The sequence below is a fragment of the Vigna umbellata genome, chromosome 1 (genome assembly GCF_029865625.1).
Source record: "Vigna umbellata cultivar VRB3 chromosome 1, Vumbellata_1.0, whole genome shotgun sequence".
NCBI lineage: Eukaryota > Viridiplantae > Streptophyta > Magnoliopsida > Fabales > Fabaceae > Vigna > Vigna umbellata.
Window position 1 is genome coordinate 10,196,403 of NC_142165.1, and position 18,285 is coordinate 10,214,687.

An 18,285-nucleotide genomic window follows, 5' to 3' on the forward strand; every position below is an offset into this window, starting at 1 on the left:
AGTTACTAATAATTAAAAACCGTCAGAATTTTACTCTTATTGTATAATATTGGATTAAATATGTTTTTAGTCTCTATACTATCAAGCGATTTTGGTTTTAGTCTCTCTTTCAAAGTAAGGTACATTTTAGTCCTCGTCCTTAAAGAAACTTTGATTTTAGTCCTCTAAAACTAACACCGTTAAAAATTAGCTGACGTGACTAACGGTAGACTAACACACAATTTTTTTTTCAAGTGTTTCTTACCTTTTCTCCCTCTCTCTCTTCCTTCCATCTTCCACCCAACTTCATCTTTCAGAGCATCCCTGGTCACATCTCTAACGTAACCAGCTTTCTTTCTCATGGAAATGGCAATCCCTTTCTTTGTCTCCTCCATCACCAAAGCAATTTTTCCCCAATATCATCACACTTAACTTCACAACTCTTCCCTCTCGCAACCTCCACGCATATCCCAACCTCTTCCTCCAACAACTTGCAGTTGTAAAACTACTCCGCCGCCGTCGGCCATCCCAGAATAGGCACCGCCTGACTCAGTGATTCCAACACCGAGTTCCACCCGCAATGACTCAGAAACACTGAAACCGCAGAATGCCATTAAATCTCCAACTGGGGCGCCCAATCGTGAACCACCAAACCCTTCCCCGATTCTTGAACCCTCTCGACAAAACCCTCCGGCAACCATTCATCTTCTCTGAACTCCGAATTTATGTCGAACCCGATTGGTGGTCTCACAACCCAGATGAAACTCTTTCCACAACCCGATTGCAAGATACATGCATGTACCATTATTAAGCAAATGTTGGCCAGAGCTTATTTTTTCTGCATGATAATGGTGCTTACATAAGCTGCAGAGTTTTAAAATTGTTCCAAATGGAAAGGATAATACAATAAAATCCATTCCATCATATTATGTATATTTTAATGAAGAATGCGTAAAACTTTTTCTCCCATTATTAAACACAAACTGTTTTAAACATTTATGTTTTCTTTATATTTTAATTGGAAAATGTTTTAATTGCGATATATTAACTATTTTCAAAGTATAATATGATTATACAAAAGATCTAACACCAATGTAAAATTTTTCAAGGTTTTTTATTTATAAATCTTATTAACTTAACTAATTTCTTTTATACTTTTTACTTATCTGATAGTCTTTCAAGATGCAATTTAGTTTGGCTACTATCAACACAGCCTAACTTATTAATAATTTTCTATGAAAACAGTTTACAGCCCTCACAATATCCTTATTAATAATTTTCTATGAGGTTTTTATAAAGTATAAGTTAAAATCATCCTGTCAACTATCACAAATTATAGACTTCTACAAACAAAATGACCCTCGTATATTCAATGAATTTGGGTATAATAATAACATTACTATTAATCAATATTAACAATTGACGGCAACAAATAATAACGTGATTTCGTTTCTGTTTCTGATGATGATGAAACAACCAACATGTAGACCTGGAAACGGTCCCCAATTCAATGGAGAGTTTTTACATAATATAACTCGTGAATTGTTGAAGGATACACGACTTAATCAAACATTGACCAATGTTGTCATCCCAACTTTCGACATCAAGACACAAAAACCTCTAAACCTGAGAAAGTCAGAGGAAAACTCGTCCTTGTCTTTGGAAAATGTCTTAGGAGGGAGACCGTGCTGGGAGGGATTGAAAGGGATTGCCGGAGGGTTTTGTCGAGAGGGTTCAAGAATTGGGGAAGGGTTTGGTGGTTCGTGATTGGACGCCCTAGTTGGAGATTTTGTGGCATTATGCGGTTTCAGTGCTTCTGAGTCACTACGGGGAACTTGGTGCTGGAATCACTGAGTCAGGCGGTGCCTATTCCGGGATGGCCGATGGCGGCGGAGCAGTTTTACAACTACAAGTTGTTGGAGGAAGCGGTTGGGATATGCGTGGAGGTTGCGAGAGGGAAGAGTTGTGAAGTTAAGTGTGATGATATTGGGGAAAAAATTGCTTTGGTGATGGAGGAGACAAAGAAAGGGATTGCCATTTCCATGAGAAAGAAAGCTGGTTAGTTAGAGATGTGACCAGGGATGCTGTGAAAGATGAAGTTGGGTGGAAGATGGAAGGAAGAGAGAGAGAGGGAGAAAAGGTGAGAAACACTTGAAAAAAAAATTGTAGGTCAGTCTACCGTTAGTCACGTCAGCTAATTTTTAACGGTGTTAGTTTTAGAGGACTAAAATCAAAGTTTCTTTAAGGAGGATGACTAAAATGTACCTTACTTTGAAAGAGAGACTAAAACCAAAATCACTTGATAGTATAGGGACTAAAAACATATTTAACCCTATAATATTTTATCATATTTTGACAATTAAAATCTATCCAGAAATATATCATATTTTATTATCATTTCACACATATTAAAGGTTTTAAAACATAAAAAATCGTTTATATATATATATATATATATATATATATATATATATATATATATATAATTTTTAAAATAAAAAAATATTTATTAATTATTTTTCATTAATTTTATAATCAATAATTTATTTATCTATTTTATTTAAAATTATTTTAAAAGATATTAATAATTTTATCATATTAAAAAAACTAATAGTCTAACTGTATCATATAATAAATAGTTATTTTAAAATAATCATTATGAATGCATCAAATAATAATATATAAATTAGTATTTTAATTTTTTTTCTTAAAATTGATTAAAGCAAACTGATAGCAACATACAAATTTTAGTTTAATCTTTGTGAACAAAAATGTAAAATTGATTCAGTAGCTAATAACAATATTGAGTTAGAAATCTTAAGTTAGCACATATTTTATCAGAAACACCACTTAATACATACTTTGCTTTTGCAAATGACCTTTTCTATCCACGAAATCATCCAAATAATTCTTAAGTTTTTTCTAACCTAAGTAAATTTTAATTTCTTAAAAAAATTAGTATCCATTAAATTTTTTCATGCAATTATGTATTAAATTTAAAATTCTTTGTCCAAGATCTTTTCCATTTGATCTTTCCATTAATGAGTGAGATGATCATTATTGTTATTATTGCCAACATGTTAACAGTGTATTGATTAAATTTTCTTAACACATGATAACATGTTGGTTGAAGAATTTACAACAACAATGATATGTTAAAACTCCAACACATTTTTATAGTTATAATTAAAAAACAAACACATTTCTTTAAGGAGATATTATAAACTAAAATTATTTTGTATGACGAGAAACAAAAGCCAAAGTAAGTAGTGGTATAGAAAAGGGAACATGTTATTAAATGTGATGATAATGTTATGGTGTATATTGAAAGTGGAAGAGGACACCTAATTGTAGGAGTTATGACTCATACATGGTAATTGAAAGTGGTGAAATCAACATGTTCGGTGTTAGCTTGCACTCACACAAATAACCTCATGCATGTGAAAATAATGGTTTCGTAAGATAAATTTTCAAAAGTCTTTTACTTTTTGTTGTGATCCTTGTTGATATTATTTTTAATTTTTACCTTGGTAGGAAACACGTATTGTCACTACAAAGAGGAGTAATATATTTTTTTATGTTTTTTTCTAAGTTTTCAAAGAAATGAGTTTGCTCATACAAGTTTACCAACATGGTAAATTAGTGCATGACTGTTAACATTTTGGTAAGTGTATCAAATCGTTCAAGTAGTAAACTGATAAGATTAAGATTGAATATAGTTTTCCATGGATATAAAAAACTCACATCCTTGCCATTAATATCCTAATGTCGACCCACAAGACTATTCAAACCCTTATCCCTCAGTAGAACGAGATTATGTTTCCTTATTGTAAGTCAATCCCTTGAATAAGCAAGCTCATTTTATGAATTAGGATTTAAGACAACTAATGGGTTAAGTTTCATCCTTAGATATAAACTCCATTAGGTATCTTGTTTCAAGTATAAGTTTCAAAAGATATTTTCCAATACCCAATGAACCAAGTATTAAGCTATGAATGACCACATAAACATTTGCAAAACACACAAGAGTTTAGTGGTTACATCTACTCCCAACAAAATGGGTTTAACTTTTTGTTGTCATGAAGAGCTCAAGCTTATAAAATGGAAGATGGAAGAAAATGAAGATACAAAGAGGAAGAAGAGATTGTTTCCACAAGTCCTAACAAACCTCCAAGCTCTCCAAAGATGTATTTTCGTGTCTTTAACAACTAAAGATTTGGTTTCCTTCGAGCAACCAGAAGAAATATAACAAACTTGCCACATCAACATATGTGTCGCTAAGTGTTTAAGCCACTCAATGCTACATTTTTTCGAACATAATTGTCTTTGATGCTGGGGTTCTGCCTCTTAGCATTGGATGTTGAGTTTCCAGGTTTGACCTATGTAATGCTAGCGCCTAACGAAAAGGAATTGGTGCTCAATGCTAAATATATTAATTGCATGGAGGACTAGAAAAATTACACTACCCTTTCACTTTGAAGTCTTATCCGGGTTCTTCCCTGTCCAGAGCCAAGCATCAAAGGAAGGATATCACCCTACGGTCTTGCTAGTTCTTCTTAAGCAGGTAAGTGAGAGCTCATAACGAAAAACAAAAGCATTGAAAAGAAATTATAATATTACATAAAAAAACGAGTTGAGATAACACCAGAGTACAAACTCAGTAAAAATCATAATTAAAATCCAATATAAACATTACAAAAATGTCATTTTTTTTTCTTAAACTAAATATTAAAAAAATAACGAACAAATACATAAGAAAAATATTATATAATGTAATAGGTCACTTTATTTGAAAAAATAGACAACAAATATTTTGAACAAAAATATAAAAGATTTACAAAATCAATGACATGAACACTTTAATATATTAGATATTTATAACTTATTTAAACTTTTATTTTTATTTATCATGATCATATTTTCTCAAAAAAAGAAGATGTATGTCAACCTCTACTTAATAAAACAAAATATCTATATCGACATCGATGAGTTGGAAAAGTCTACCTACAGAGGCTGAAAAAAAAGATATTAACAAATGTAACTTTTTCTTCTTTAGTTCTAATTAGAATAAATTAATCTAACGTGAAAAATATTTACACAATCAATTTATGATATACTTAGAATTTATTAGCTTTTAAAATGTCCACTTAAAAATAGTATAAGTTTTAATTTTATATCATGAACGTATTAAAAATTTAACTCATTATCACGTAAAATACACAACATTGTTTTATTTATTTATTATTATACAAGTGAAAGATGTATATACAATTTTTGGTCTAAACCAATCCACAAAATATCATCATACGTACCTACCCTCAATTAATGGAAGGATGTTTTACAAAAGGTGAGTCCGACCTTTCATTGTTTTGTTGTACAAACCTTTATGCATTAATACTACTAACTGCTACCGCTATCTCCCATCAACTTTCCAAATTCATTATAACTATCTAACACTGACATATATGGTTAAAACAATATTATATTTTTAATGTGATAGATATTTTTTTTGCTAAATTTTCACTTCTTTTTTCAAATACTTTAGTCAATCCCGATATTAAAAGGTAAATACACAATAAAAAATAAATATAAGAGAGATACTTTTTAAGGAAGATTAAAATGATATTTACTATAAAAAATAACTATTTTCATTCTCAAAAGTTCATAGTTCATAGTGATATATGATTTTTGAAAATTATAATTATTTTATTACTTTTATTATCTTATTTAATTACACTAATATTTATTATTATCAAAAATTCAAAAAATAGTCAATTAAATATAGTTTCTCCTCTACTAACAAATTGTAAAATGTGAAAAGTATCAAAATAGACTAGAAAGTTGATTCGAAAAAGTCATAAATAATGTTAATTTGGATAAAAAAGTATTGAACATAAAGAGATGCTATCTTTTTTTTAAGTGTGTTACAATAAGTTACGCAATTTTTTTTTTAAATAAATTTTAAATTTGTAAAAATCACAGATTTTGTTTTTCTTAAACTCACAGCTATCCTTTTTATGCATAACCATTATATCTTCCAAACATAACGAATATGCCGCTTCCGTTTCGTGTGATCTTGTAGGAAAACGAGATTACAGTCTAGCAGAAACATGAAACTCAACGGATAAATAAAATAAATTCGAAAATTAATCGCACAACTTTTAATCTACTGTGCTGATTTTTGTATACATATTATTAATGAAATTTATCAGACAGTTATAAAATTGAGACAAAAGATATTTAATTTTGTGTACAATGAGAGGCTGCTCAAGAAAAATAGAATATTATAAATAATAATTTTCTTCATATATATTCAACTCAGATCTATAAATTTCTATTTATTGGGCATGTCTTACAATAAAAAAGAAAAATATTTATACGTTCAGCCTTTCTATCTTTCTACAATCCTAAACTGTTTAATAAAATAATTTAAAAAATGAATGTTCATGTATCATCCACCACTAAATAGATGTTGATATTCATTATGTTTTTATTTTCTGCTTTATTTATATTCGCACTGGAGGTTGGCATTCTGTGACGTGGCTTGCAACATCATGGTGCTAGCGTATCCGTCACGTGGAGTTCTCTCACCCTCACATCACTACAACTGTGGGCCCCACTCCCTCCCTCTCTCCCTCAAATCTCAAGAGCAAGCCATCACACCCACACGCTTTCTCTCTCTTTCTCTCTCTCTCTCTTTCACTCTCTCCAAAATCCCAAAGCCGAACCAAAACAACCATCACAAGTTCTCAACCTCAACTCTGCGATAAAAAAAGGTAACTAACCTCATGGAAGAGCTCTCCGCGGGGCCTCTCGTCCCCGCCGTCGTCAAACCGGAGGCTTCCAGAGCCGCCGCCGACACAGGCGCATCCGCCGCCGCATCTGGTGACACGTTCCCGGCCTCCACGTCGGAGCCGGACAGGGAATTTCTCTGTCCGATTTGCATGCAGATCATCAAGGACGCGTTCCTTACCGCGTGCGGCCACAGCTTCTGTTACATGTGCATCATCACTCACCTCCGCAACAAGAACGATTGCCCTTGCTGCGGCCACTACCTCACCAACACCAACTTGTTCCCTAACATTTTACTCGACAGGGTTCGCTTCCTTTTTATCCTCTTCTCTATAGAATATACTTACGTTTCATTATGCAATGTTCGTTTTCACTTGCGAGTTTCCGGAAAGTGAAGAATCGTTTAGTTTTTTATTTTTACTTTTATTTTATTTTTGTGAGTAATGTGTGTGGCGAAAAATGCTGGTTCGAGTCCCTAGATCTTTCTGTTTGCTCTTGTAGTGCTTGTAATTACTAATTTCTCCTTGTAATGTTGCTTACTAAAACTTTTAGCGTGTGATTCGTTCATCACCTCCTCTATAGTTCCGTTGCTTTTGCACCGAAACTTGAATTGATTTTCGCTTGCGAGTTTTCTTAAACCCTGTGTTTAAGAGAAGAATCGTTAAGTTTTCAGCAGAATGTGTGTTGCGAGTGAAGCTGTCTGGAGTATTTTGATATTTCTTTTGGCGCTTGTAATTAATTATTGACACTTGCAATGTTGCTGACTGAAACGTCGTAGTTTTTTGAGTGTGACTTTTATCTTCCAAATATATTGGAAATGCAGCTCATTGTTGAACGGTTTATGTACCTCATTGTAGCTACTGAAGAAGACTTCTGCGCGTCAAATATCAAAAACTGCTTCACCTGTGGAACATTTCCGGCAGGCATTGCAAAAGGTTAGTTGTGCTTTCACTCTTTTTCTTGATTAGAATTTGTCCATTGGTGAACATGTTACTTGTGCAATAGTAAGAGGTTTTTGTTGTATCTTAGTCTGTTCATCTTACTTTTTGTGTTCTGTTAAATTATGAATATAAGCGTAGAAGAATGTCTGTAGATGTTTCTATAATTGGACCATCTAATAATAGTAGAGCAGATGGAAGAGGATTATATTATAACTGGAGCGGGTTTTATTCCTTTTTGGTATAACCAGGAGGTGTAGTCTCCCTCGTAGTGGGTCACAGTTTTTGAGGTAAAGTAGTACTGTAGTACCTTAACTTTGTGTCCAAGCTAGGGATTGAACTGTAGACCTTGTTTAAGGAACCCCAATGCCAAAACTATCTGTGCTACTTAAAGTGATGAAAAATCAGTGATTATGTATTCTCAGCTGATGTATATACGTGTTTGTGTTTGTGTGTGTATATATATATATATATATATATATATATATATATATATGTATGTATGTATGTATGTATGTATGTATGTATGTATATGTATGTATGTATGTATACAAAGCTGAGTACAAGTACATCCCAAAAACAACTTTATGTAAGCTGCAGAGGAGTCATACTTTTAAAACTCTCCCTCAAGCTAAAGCATATTAATTGTATGCACCATGGTTGAAACATATAAATTTAATTTTAGGCCTTCTCAGGAACATAGTGAAAATGTATGGAGGCTGGTCGTGGCTGATAAATCCAATACTAAATGACAATCAATCTCTATTTGTTTGGTTCTTTCATGAAACAAAGTATTGAAAGCAATATGAAAGGCTGCTTGATTATCACAATACAACTTCATTTGCTCAACTTCACAAAATTTCAACTCGTGAAGGAGTTGTTTAATCTACATAAGTTCACAAGTAGCTAGAGCCATAGATCTATATCCAACTTCTGCATTAGATTGGGAAACAACATTTTGTTTCTTGTTCTTCCAAGGGACAATGTTCCCTGTAATGAATTCACAGTATCATATGGTGAATCTTTAGTCAATGGGATAACCCACCCAATCTTCATCACAATACCCTTCATTTTAGTATTTCCTTTGTCTTCATACAACAATCCTTGTGTTAGGTTTCCTATCAAGAAACCCGGGTAAAACTCTCTCTAACACCCAGATCAACAAGTCAGAAAGAATGAATAACCTCTTCTTGTATTATCACAGTAAGAATCCAATGCATAGGAAAATAGAGAGAGCCTAACCTCCCCCTTCAGGATGACAAATCCTGTTAGAACTACAATCAAACAATCAACAAAACAACTATCATTGTTTATTTGCTATTTATACAATCAATAACCCCGCTCCTCCTAACTGCTAAGGCAGTTAGGCATTTAATGTTTTATTCCTTCTCTCGTAAACTCTCCATCTCCTAACATTACCCTCCCCTCCTTTAACAACCTTGTCCTCAAGGTTGAACTCAGGATATTGGTCTTTCATAGTACTCCTGTCCTCCTAAGTTGCTCCTTCTCATCCTTCCTCTTGCCATTCCACCAGAACTTGCTGCACCAGTTCTTCTCCCTGTTGAATCTGTCTACTGTCCAGGAGTCTGACTCGGCGAAAGGAAGGTCCTTCAGCCTGCAACTCTGGTGGCAGCTCCTTCTCCTCCTGCTTTTTGCCCACTGCCTTCTTTAGCTGGGACACATGGAAGACTGGGTGTATCCTAGTTGTTTCCAGCAACTTGAGCTTATACGCTACTTCTCCCACCTTTTGCAACACTTGAAAAGGGCCGTAGTAACGAGCTGCTAATTTCGGATGAAGCCTTGAGGGCATAGAGGACTGCCTGTGAGGGCGAATCTTCAAGTAAACCCAGTCCTCCACCTCTATGTCTGTTGGTCGTCTCTTTTTGTTTGCTTGCTGCACCATCAGGTCTTGAGCCCGATTCAAATGAAATTTCAACTGTTTGATAGCCTCATCCCTCGTCAGTAAATCCTGGGCCACTGCTTCTACTTGAGTCTCCCCCGGTACGAACCTACTAAGGGAAGGTGGAGCTCTCCCATACACCATCTCAAAAGGAATGCACCTGGCTGCACTCTGATAGCTGGTATTCTACCAGTATTCAACCCAGGGCAACATTGTACTCTAGCTCTTTGGTTGTTCCGAACAAAAGCATCGTAAATAACCTTCTAGAATCCTATTTATCACCTCGGTTTGGCCGTCTGACTCTTACTCATCCTGAGTTGGGTCCCCTGCAGCCTAAACAACTCCTTCTAGAAAGTGCTTAAGAATAGAGGGTCCCTGTCACTCACAATTGAGACCGGAATCCCATGTAGCCTTACTATCTCTCTCACAAACACCTCCGCTACTGTTTTTGGCCGAATAAGGATGCTTGAGTAACACAAAATCACTTACTCAGCCGATCAACTACCACCAGAATTGCATCGTAACCTTGGGATTTTGGCAGCTTTACTATGAAGTCCATACTCACTTCTTCCCAAACTGCGTTCGGTATGGGTAAGCCTTGAGGAGAGGCTGCTAAGTATTTGTGCTGTTGGCAGACCAAACACCCTGCAACAAAATCAGTAACAAACTTCTTCATCCCCCTCCAATACAACGACTGTGCAACCCTCCTATACGTCCTATACACCCCTGAGTGACCGCCCCGTTCGGGTTACATGGAACTCAGCTAGCAGCTTGGGTATCCAAACCGATTTTGTCGACAACACCAACCTCCCTTTGTAATGCAATCGGTCCTGTTCTAAAGTGAAAGCTGCATGGGCCACGGAATCCTTCTTAAGATCTTTAATCACCTTTGCCAACTCCTCATCCTCCTCCACCTCCTGTAATATTTCTTCAAAATCCTGCCAGTATGGCCTTGCTATCAGCCTTATCTCCTTCTCCTCTTCTTCTCCGCTCTCTCCCCTTTTGGACAGTGCGTCCGCCACCCAATTTGTGTTGCCAGCTTTATACCGAATCTCAAAATCACATCCCAGTAACTTTGCTATCCAGTTCTGCTGGTTCTGTGTAGTTATTCTCTGTTCCAACAAGAATTTCAGGCTACGCTGGTCCGTGTGCACTATAAATTTCTGTCCCAACAAGTAGGTCTCCAATGTTGGATCACCAAGACTAAAGCCATCAACTCCTTTTCATATATTGACTTATTTAAAGATCCCTCCGACAACGCCTTACTAAAGAAAGCAATGGGCTTCTTCCCTTGCGTCAACACTCCCCCTATTCCTCCCCTTGAAGCATCACATTCTATATGAAAAGTCTGGTTAAAATCTGGCAACGTTAGAACTGGTGTCGAGGTTACCGCCTCCTTCAATCTGTTCATCGCCTCTTTGGCCCGTTCGGTCCAAGCGAACTGCCCCTTTTTCAACAATTCAGTTAGGGGTTTTGCTATCTTGCCATAGTCCTTCACGAACCTCCTATAATACCCCGTCAAGCCCTAAAAACCTCTCAAACCCTTCAAGGTTCTCGGCTCCTCCCACTCCCGAACGGCCTTCGTCTTATCCGAGTCCATCTCTACCCCCTTCTCGGAGATCTGATGCCCTAGATACTGAATCTGCGTCTACCCGAATTCGCACTTCTTCTTATTAGCCACCTACTTACTCCGCTCCAACACCTGTAATACTATTTTGACATGGTCCACGTGTTTCCCCCATGTCGGGCTGTACACTAATATATCGTCAAAAAAACCAGCACAAACTTCCGCAAATGTGGGTGCAACAAGCCGTTCATGGCGCTCTGAAAAGTGGACGGCGTGTTGGTAAGGCCGAACGGCATCACCAGGAACTCATAATGACCCTGATGAGTCCTAAAAGCGGTCTTATGAATGTCTCCTTCACCCATCCAAATCCGATGATATCCGACCTTTAAGTCAATCTTAGAGAAATATTTAGCCCCCCTCAACTCATCTAGGAGCTCCTCTATCACCGAAATTGGAAATTTGTCCGGTATAGTCGCACGATTCAGAGCTCTATAATCTACACAGAACCGCCAGCTCCCATCCTTCTTTTTGACCATGATGACCGGACTAGAGTAGGGACTAGTACTTGGTCTTATTATCCCAGCTCTCAACATATCTGCCACCTGTCTTTCAATCTCTCCCTTCATGAGGTGAGGATATCTATAGGGCCGAACGTTAATTGGATCCACCCCTTCCTTAAGAGGTATTCAGTGCTCCATATCTCTGTTTGGGGGCAGCCCCTGTACCTCCTGAAAGACACTGGAATGTATCTTCAGAACCTTATCTAGCTCTGCCCTCTATACATCTGTCTACTCCATCTGCCCCTCACTTTCCACCTCCTTCTCGGCTAGACCCAGATCCCAAACCAACGTCCACGTCTCCACCTCTGTCAGCTTTAATAAAGCTTTCGGTTCTACTAGTTGCCTGGCTAGCGTCGGATCCCCTTTTATCTTCACCTTCGTACCCTCCTGGCTGTACACCATAGTCATCTCTCTCCAGTTTATCATCACGTCTCCCAACTCAGCCAACCACTCTACACCCAAAATGATATCCACACCTCCCAGTTCAAACAAATGGAATTCCTCCTCCACGATCGCTTCCCCTAAACTCATCCGAACCTTCTCACACCACCCACGGGTCAGCTTCTTTTGTCCATCTCCTAGACTCACCTGATAAGGTGGTGTGTCTGCTATGGGTAGTTTCAGCTCCTCAACTAATTTCCGGCTAATAAAGTTGTGGGCCACTATCTATCAACACCAACACTGTCTTTCCCTAATTCATGGTCTTGGGCTGAGTTAAACCTTTGGCTGAAAAGACCGACAGTTCCATGTGCCTTTGCTCCCGACCGGTCAAGTCATCCGCCCGTTCGGACATGTCCTCCACCCGTTCGGTCATTACTTCCTCATCACCCTCTTCATCCTCTGCTAAGAGTACCACCCTCAAACTCCTCTCTGGACATTGGTGACCAGGGCCGAACGGTCCACCGCATCGAAAACATCGTCCCTCTGCTCTTCTCTTCAGGAACTCAGGATAGGGTAGGTTCCTCACCGTTCGGCTTCGATTGTCGCTCCCTCCAATACCGTTCAATCTGCCCATACCGTTTGGTCTAGTGTTGACACTCAGTCCTCCCATACCGTTCGGTCCTTCTCTTCTCACCGATGCTACGCTTTCCACCCCGCTCGGTCAACTAGAATTAGGGCGATTGTTCTCGTTTCTTGTCATTGCCCCGACCGTTCGTCCCCAAGATTGCGAATTCTTTGTCGCATTCCAACTTCCCCCTCTCGCTCTGATTGTCGCGTCCTCCACGTCTCTCGCAATTCTCATTGCGACCATTAGCTTTTGAGGATCAAGAATTCGAACCTGCCCCTTGATGTCCTCGCGTAGACCGGCGAGGAAATAACCCAAAAACCTGCTCCTCCGGTACGCCACGGGTTTGCCCCACCAACATCTCAAATTCGCGAACGTAATCTTCCACGGTTCCCTCTTGCCGCAACGTCGCCGTTCGTTCAAATACGGACCCCCGAAACCCACTCCAAAATCGGTCGATCATGGCTGCTTTAAGGCCCTCCCACGAACGATTCGTGGCCTTTTCTTTCTAAAACTTGAACTAGTAACTCGTGCTGCCCTCCATGCTGATGTACGCGAGTTCCACCTTATCTTCCTCCGCCACCTGGATATCGAAAAATCGTTCAGCCCGATTGATCCAACTGTGAGGTTCCAGCCCTTCGAACGTGGGTAAGTCCACCCTCTTCCTCCAATTATTTTTCACCCCCTGATGATCGCCGCTCCCTCTTCCTCCATTCTCCTCATCGTGCCTCAGCGAATTATCATTCACGGACGTTTGACTCCCATCGGAGTCTCCGTCGTGGTTGTTAGTCTGTGCCCCCAACATCCGCATTAATTATTGTAGGTCCTATCGTACGGCGGCGGACTCAACCTTCACTCCTTCCATTGTAATCTCCAACCCCTCCAGTCTTCCCTTCGTCGTTCTCTCCATAACTCGTTCTTGCGCCCAATTTGGGATCTGACAGGTCAGACCAAATTGTTAGGTTTCCTATCAAGAAACCCAGGTAAAACTCTCTCTAACACCCCAGATCAACAAGACAGAAAGAATGAATAACCTCTTGTATTATCATAGTAAGAATCCAATGTCTAGGAAAATACAAAGAGCCTAACCTCCCCCTTCAGGATGACAAATCCTGTTAGAACTACAATCAAACAATCAACAAAACAACTACCATTGTTTATTTGCTATTTATACAACCAATAACCCTGCTCCTCTTAACTGCTAAGGCAATAGCAGTTAAGGTAGTTAGGCATTTAATGTTTTATTCCTTCTCTCGTAAACACTCCATCTCCTAACACCTTGTCATAGAGCCTTTTTGGTGTATTTGAAAATGTGAATTACAACATTCCAATGATCAATGTGAGGATTCTGCATGAATTGATAAACAACTCCCACGACATAAGAAATGTCAGGTCTTGTAATATTGTGATAAATGAGTTTTCTCACCAACCTCTTATATCTTTTTGGATCTGGAAAAGTTTCAACTTGGTCCCTATCAACTTTTGATTTGGATCCGTGGGACTATCAATAAGCTTGCAATTCACTAACCTATATAATGTCAAGAGCATATTTTCTTGGTGAAATGATAACACTTTCCTATGATTGACTAACTTTGGTACCCAAAAGGTATTTCAAAAACCAAGATCTTTAGTCTGAAAATGGCTAATTAAATGCTCCTTTGGTTAGAGAGGTCCTAGTGGTATCAACATGGACTAATATATAAACAAACTTCCTAGGAGAAGTATGGAAATAGAAAATTGAATGATTTCTCTCACTTTGCTTCAATCCGAAAGCCTCCATAATATAACTTAATTTACCAAATTAAGCTTGGGGTTATTGCTTAGTGGAATCACAACACCGGACTTTTATCGAGCAACAAATCTAGGAGATTTCTCCATGTAAGTTTTCTCCTCAAGATCACCATAAAGTTTAATGTCATAAAGTTTAATATCAAGTTGGGGAAGTGTCCAATGACAATAATAGCCATTGCAAGAAAACATCTAACAATGTTGATTTTGGCCATGAGAAAGAATTGTCATTGTAGTCAGGTCCATAAATTTTGTATATATCCTTTGGCCACCAATCGAACTTTAAGACAATTTATTTCACCCTTAGGTCCAAGTTTAATAGCATAGACCTATTTACAATCAATAGTATTCTTTCCAAATGGAAGAGGAACAAGCTCTTACGTGCCAATGCTTGTAGGAGCTTGTTTTTCACCAATAGAATTGTCATTGTAGTCAGGTCCATAAATTTGTATATATCCTTTTGTCACCAATTGAACTTTAAGGCAATTTATTTCACNAAATTATATTTGAATTTCAGAAAAGCTTACAAGCAAGCCTTGGCATAATGGTAAGGTTGCTGCCTTGTGATCAGCCATAGGTTCAAACCCTCCAACTAGCCTATCCACTAGTAGGGCAAGTACATCAACCCCCCAAGCCTCAATTGGTGGGAGCGTCATGACCTAAGTCAACTTTTTTAAGTAGTTGTTCTTCTATTCACCAACCTTAAAACGTGCACATGAATTGGTATATCCAACAATTAAAACTAAAATAAAAACATATCCACCCAAATCAACCAAATTGGATGGAGGATTTATACAAATCTAAAATCAATAGGATTTCAAAATCAAATCAATACCTATTTTATAATTTTGCAAAACAAGAAATTTCAATATTATAATTTTCCAATAAAATAATCCAACTATAAATCATATTAATTTCTTAAAAATGTTTCATTCCGCACTAACAAATTTTCTTCCATTTTTCAATTGGATAAAACAAGATCAGCTCATTCCAAACTACGTAGCTTGATTGACTTTTCAACTTTTAATGACTATCGCTTAGGAAGATTGCTGGTCTAATCAAAGTACTATGCATTCTTTTACATAGCATCATATAGACTGAATAAAAGATTTCCTAATTTAACTTTAGCTTAACCTTTTAAGCACGTTCATCTATAAAGAAAGAGTTACAAAACGAAAATAATTTTCAAACAAAAAGCTAATCAATTACCAAAGCAATAAGAGAAGAATAATGTGTGCAAGACATTCAAAAACAATTTTCCAGTAAGAGAAGCTCCAAAAATTTTGGAGCAAGGCCCCATTTGGTCCTTGAAATTTTTTCAAAACATTCAATTCATTTCTAGAAGGATTATTACATAAATTCAGTCTAAATGAATGATACATATTTGGGGATCAAATGGGAGATTTATTCATACAACATATAATATTACCACTTTAACAGAAAAAAAAAGGACTATTAAATACGAGGAAATCTTCTTCTATTAAACCATGTTGTAATCCATTTAAACCATAGCATATGATAATCAAGTTCATTAAATTTCACATTTTTTTATTTCTAAAGTTCACAATAACTAATTTAAAAGAAAAAGAAAAAAAAGAACATTTTACAGACCTGCTAGATGTTTAATATCAGATTTTTCTTGTAAGCACTCATTGATAAAATTTTGAATACCAACAGTATACTCTTTATGCTTTGCATGGAGAGTATCAATCACTTCTTGCAAATTATTTGCCTCCTCTTTCATCATATCATCAATCTTAGTCATTAGGGTTATAGCATCTGCAAACCAGAATGAGTAACAACAGGTCATTTGTATAAATATTTTCTAACTATTCTACAACACTGATATATGATATAAAAATATTTTAAACAAAAACTATATGCTTCAACAACAGGATTGCATATCCTATTTTTTACCTTCTGAAGATATATCTCCGTCCAAAAGCTGAGCTATACCGCCTGATCTTTCCATCTGATCATCAATAATATCTTTTAGGAGTTTCAACAACTCTATTGTAGATGATTGACGCAAACCAAGGGCCTCCTCAACATAACCAGTGATCTCATCATCACTGATTCCTTTAATGGAATCTTTCTGGATTAATCTACATAGAAATATATCCTCAGCAGGACACAAAGGAAGTGAACCTAGAGAGTAAGTCAAGTCAGTCTATTGAATTACCTTTACACTAAGAAAAGAGTACTTGTAGGTGTGTATATACCTTCAGGATTTTCAATGTCAGTCAAATACCGCAACTTGTCTTTGCCTTTGCCTCTCCCAGCTTGTATTCCAAGAAGAATCATATCGTCAACCAACTAGAAAGACATAAGAAAATTAAGCCAGATAGCATATTATCCTACAGGAATATGAGAAAAAGTGCATTGCCTGCCATCCAATGACATCCCGGGCATACTCTATATATGGTAGTGCTATTTTCAAGAGAGGAGAACACTAAACTCAACGGAGGGTGAAAGAAACCAGAGCATGATGATAAAGAATAACCTGAGTCCAGAGTTGGTTCAAAGCAATTAACAAGTCATCATAAGAACTTTGCTTTCCTTTTAATTCTCTAATTTTTTCTTCAAGGCCATGCAAAGCATGTTTCTGGACGTCGATCTGTTGAACAAGCTGCTGATTCTGAAACTGTAAGACTCCTGCATCAGCCTGGGGGAGCATACCATCCGCGTTACACAAGTAAAACTATTGAACAACTAACATTGAAAAAGAATCTTGATGCCACACAGAAAGAGTAATTGCATGATAAACAAGAAACCAAACATTTTTTTTACCTGAATCTAGTTAAGCATCTCAATGCTCATAAAAACCCTTGCCTGAATCTTCTAAATGAAAGGCTCTCAGTGTCATGAAAACATCAACAATCACAAGACATCAAAGTCACCCTTGCTAATTACTCCCCTCTTGGCAGCCCACACACACTGCTCAATGAAGTGAGCTAAACCCCTTAGCAACCACACCAATTTTTTTCGTTTGTAATTCTCTTTTAGAATGATATATGCATAAATTAGAATTCTCAACTGTCACGAGATTAGTTTAAAACTTACTACAGATATTTTGATTCTCTTTCTCACTACCTTTCTCTTTTTTGTTTACAGCATACATCATGTACTTTTCCTATAACTAGTAAAAAAGTATCACCAATAATTATCTTAAGAAGCTAAGTTCGTTAATGGACTTTACTAAGTTGACAATAAGCACAATCTCGCTGTTACCCCCTTGTCATAAAAATCAAAACTTTATCCAAAATTTCATCCACCCAGATTAAAAGAAACAATTCATTCTGTGTCCACAGTACCAAGCAGTTCAAAGAATGCAATTATACACCAAATTCAAAGCAAACTCTACAAAAATTCAGAACCGGATCATCAACAGAGCACAATAGTGTGATGAAAGAGGTGAAAAGCAACATATATATGAACACATGGATGCACAACAAAAACATATAGCGAGAGAAAGGGCTTACAGTTTTGTTGGTGGTAGGAGAGTTGATGGAGTTTCTAGATGTGCGAGAAGAAACAGAGGTGAGATGAGGCCTCTTCTTCTCGGGTTCGTCGTGGTCTGAGTTTTCCATTGAGATTCTGAAATTTTTAACAAAACGACCACAGCATTAGGAATCCAGATCAAAACTTGCTCAATTCTTCAGAGTTCTCAATGATAAACAAAAGAAATGGAGTCACACAGCACACCAGAGAAAACACATTTACTCAAGTTTAGGGTGATGTGCAGTGGAACCACT

At 37.0% G+C, this 18,285-nt stretch overlaps 3 protein-coding genes and 2 pseudogenes across 3 annotated transcripts; 2 read left to right on the top strand and 3 right to left on the bottom strand.

Moving 5' to 3' along the window:
• Positions 1-229: 229 nt before the first annotated feature.
• LOC148204581 (UDP-glycosyltransferase 92A1 pseudogene) lies at positions 230-784 on the bottom strand (annotated as a pseudogene).
• Positions 785-1,333: 549 nt separating this feature from the next.
• On the top strand, positions 1,334-2,134 carry LOC148204582 (UDP-glycosyltransferase 92A1 pseudogene; annotated as a pseudogene).
• Positions 2,135-6,654: 4,520 nt separating this feature from the next.
• On the top strand, positions 6,655-7,761 carry LOC148204583 (E3 ubiquitin-protein ligase COP1-like). The gene is made up of 2 exons (XM_088094022.1): positions 6,655-7,076; positions 7,629-7,761. Exons 1-2 carry the CDS (start codon positions 6,768-6,770, stop codon positions 7,737-7,739), a joined length of 420 nt encoding a protein of 139 aa, XP_087950148.1. The 5' UTR covers positions 6,655-6,767; the 3' UTR covers positions 7,740-7,761.
• A 1,455-nt stretch (positions 7,762-9,216) lies between these two features.
• Positions 9,217-11,802, bottom strand: LOC148204584 (uncharacterized). Its single transcript, XM_088113985.1, has 4 exons — positions 11,386-11,802; positions 10,362-10,772; positions 10,115-10,234; positions 9,217-9,795 (listed from the first exon to the last, which is right to left on the bottom strand). The coding sequence occupies exons 1-4, from the start codon at positions 11,800-11,802 to the stop codon at positions 9,217-9,219; spliced, it is 1,527 nt and encodes a 508-aa protein (XP_087970111.1).
• Positions 11,803-16,133: 4,331 nt separating this feature from the next.
• On the bottom strand, positions 16,134-18,285 carry LOC124827251 (E3 ubiquitin-protein ligase BRE1-like 2). Its single transcript, XM_088114099.1, has 6 exons — positions 18,236-18,285; positions 18,013-18,127; positions 17,034-17,195; positions 16,753-16,846; positions 16,448-16,678; positions 16,134-16,309 (listed from the first exon to the last, which is right to left on the bottom strand). Exons 2-6 carry the CDS (start codon positions 18,118-18,120, stop codon positions 16,134-16,136), a joined length of 771 nt encoding a protein of 256 aa, XP_087970225.1. The 5' UTR covers positions 18,121-18,127; positions 18,236-18,285.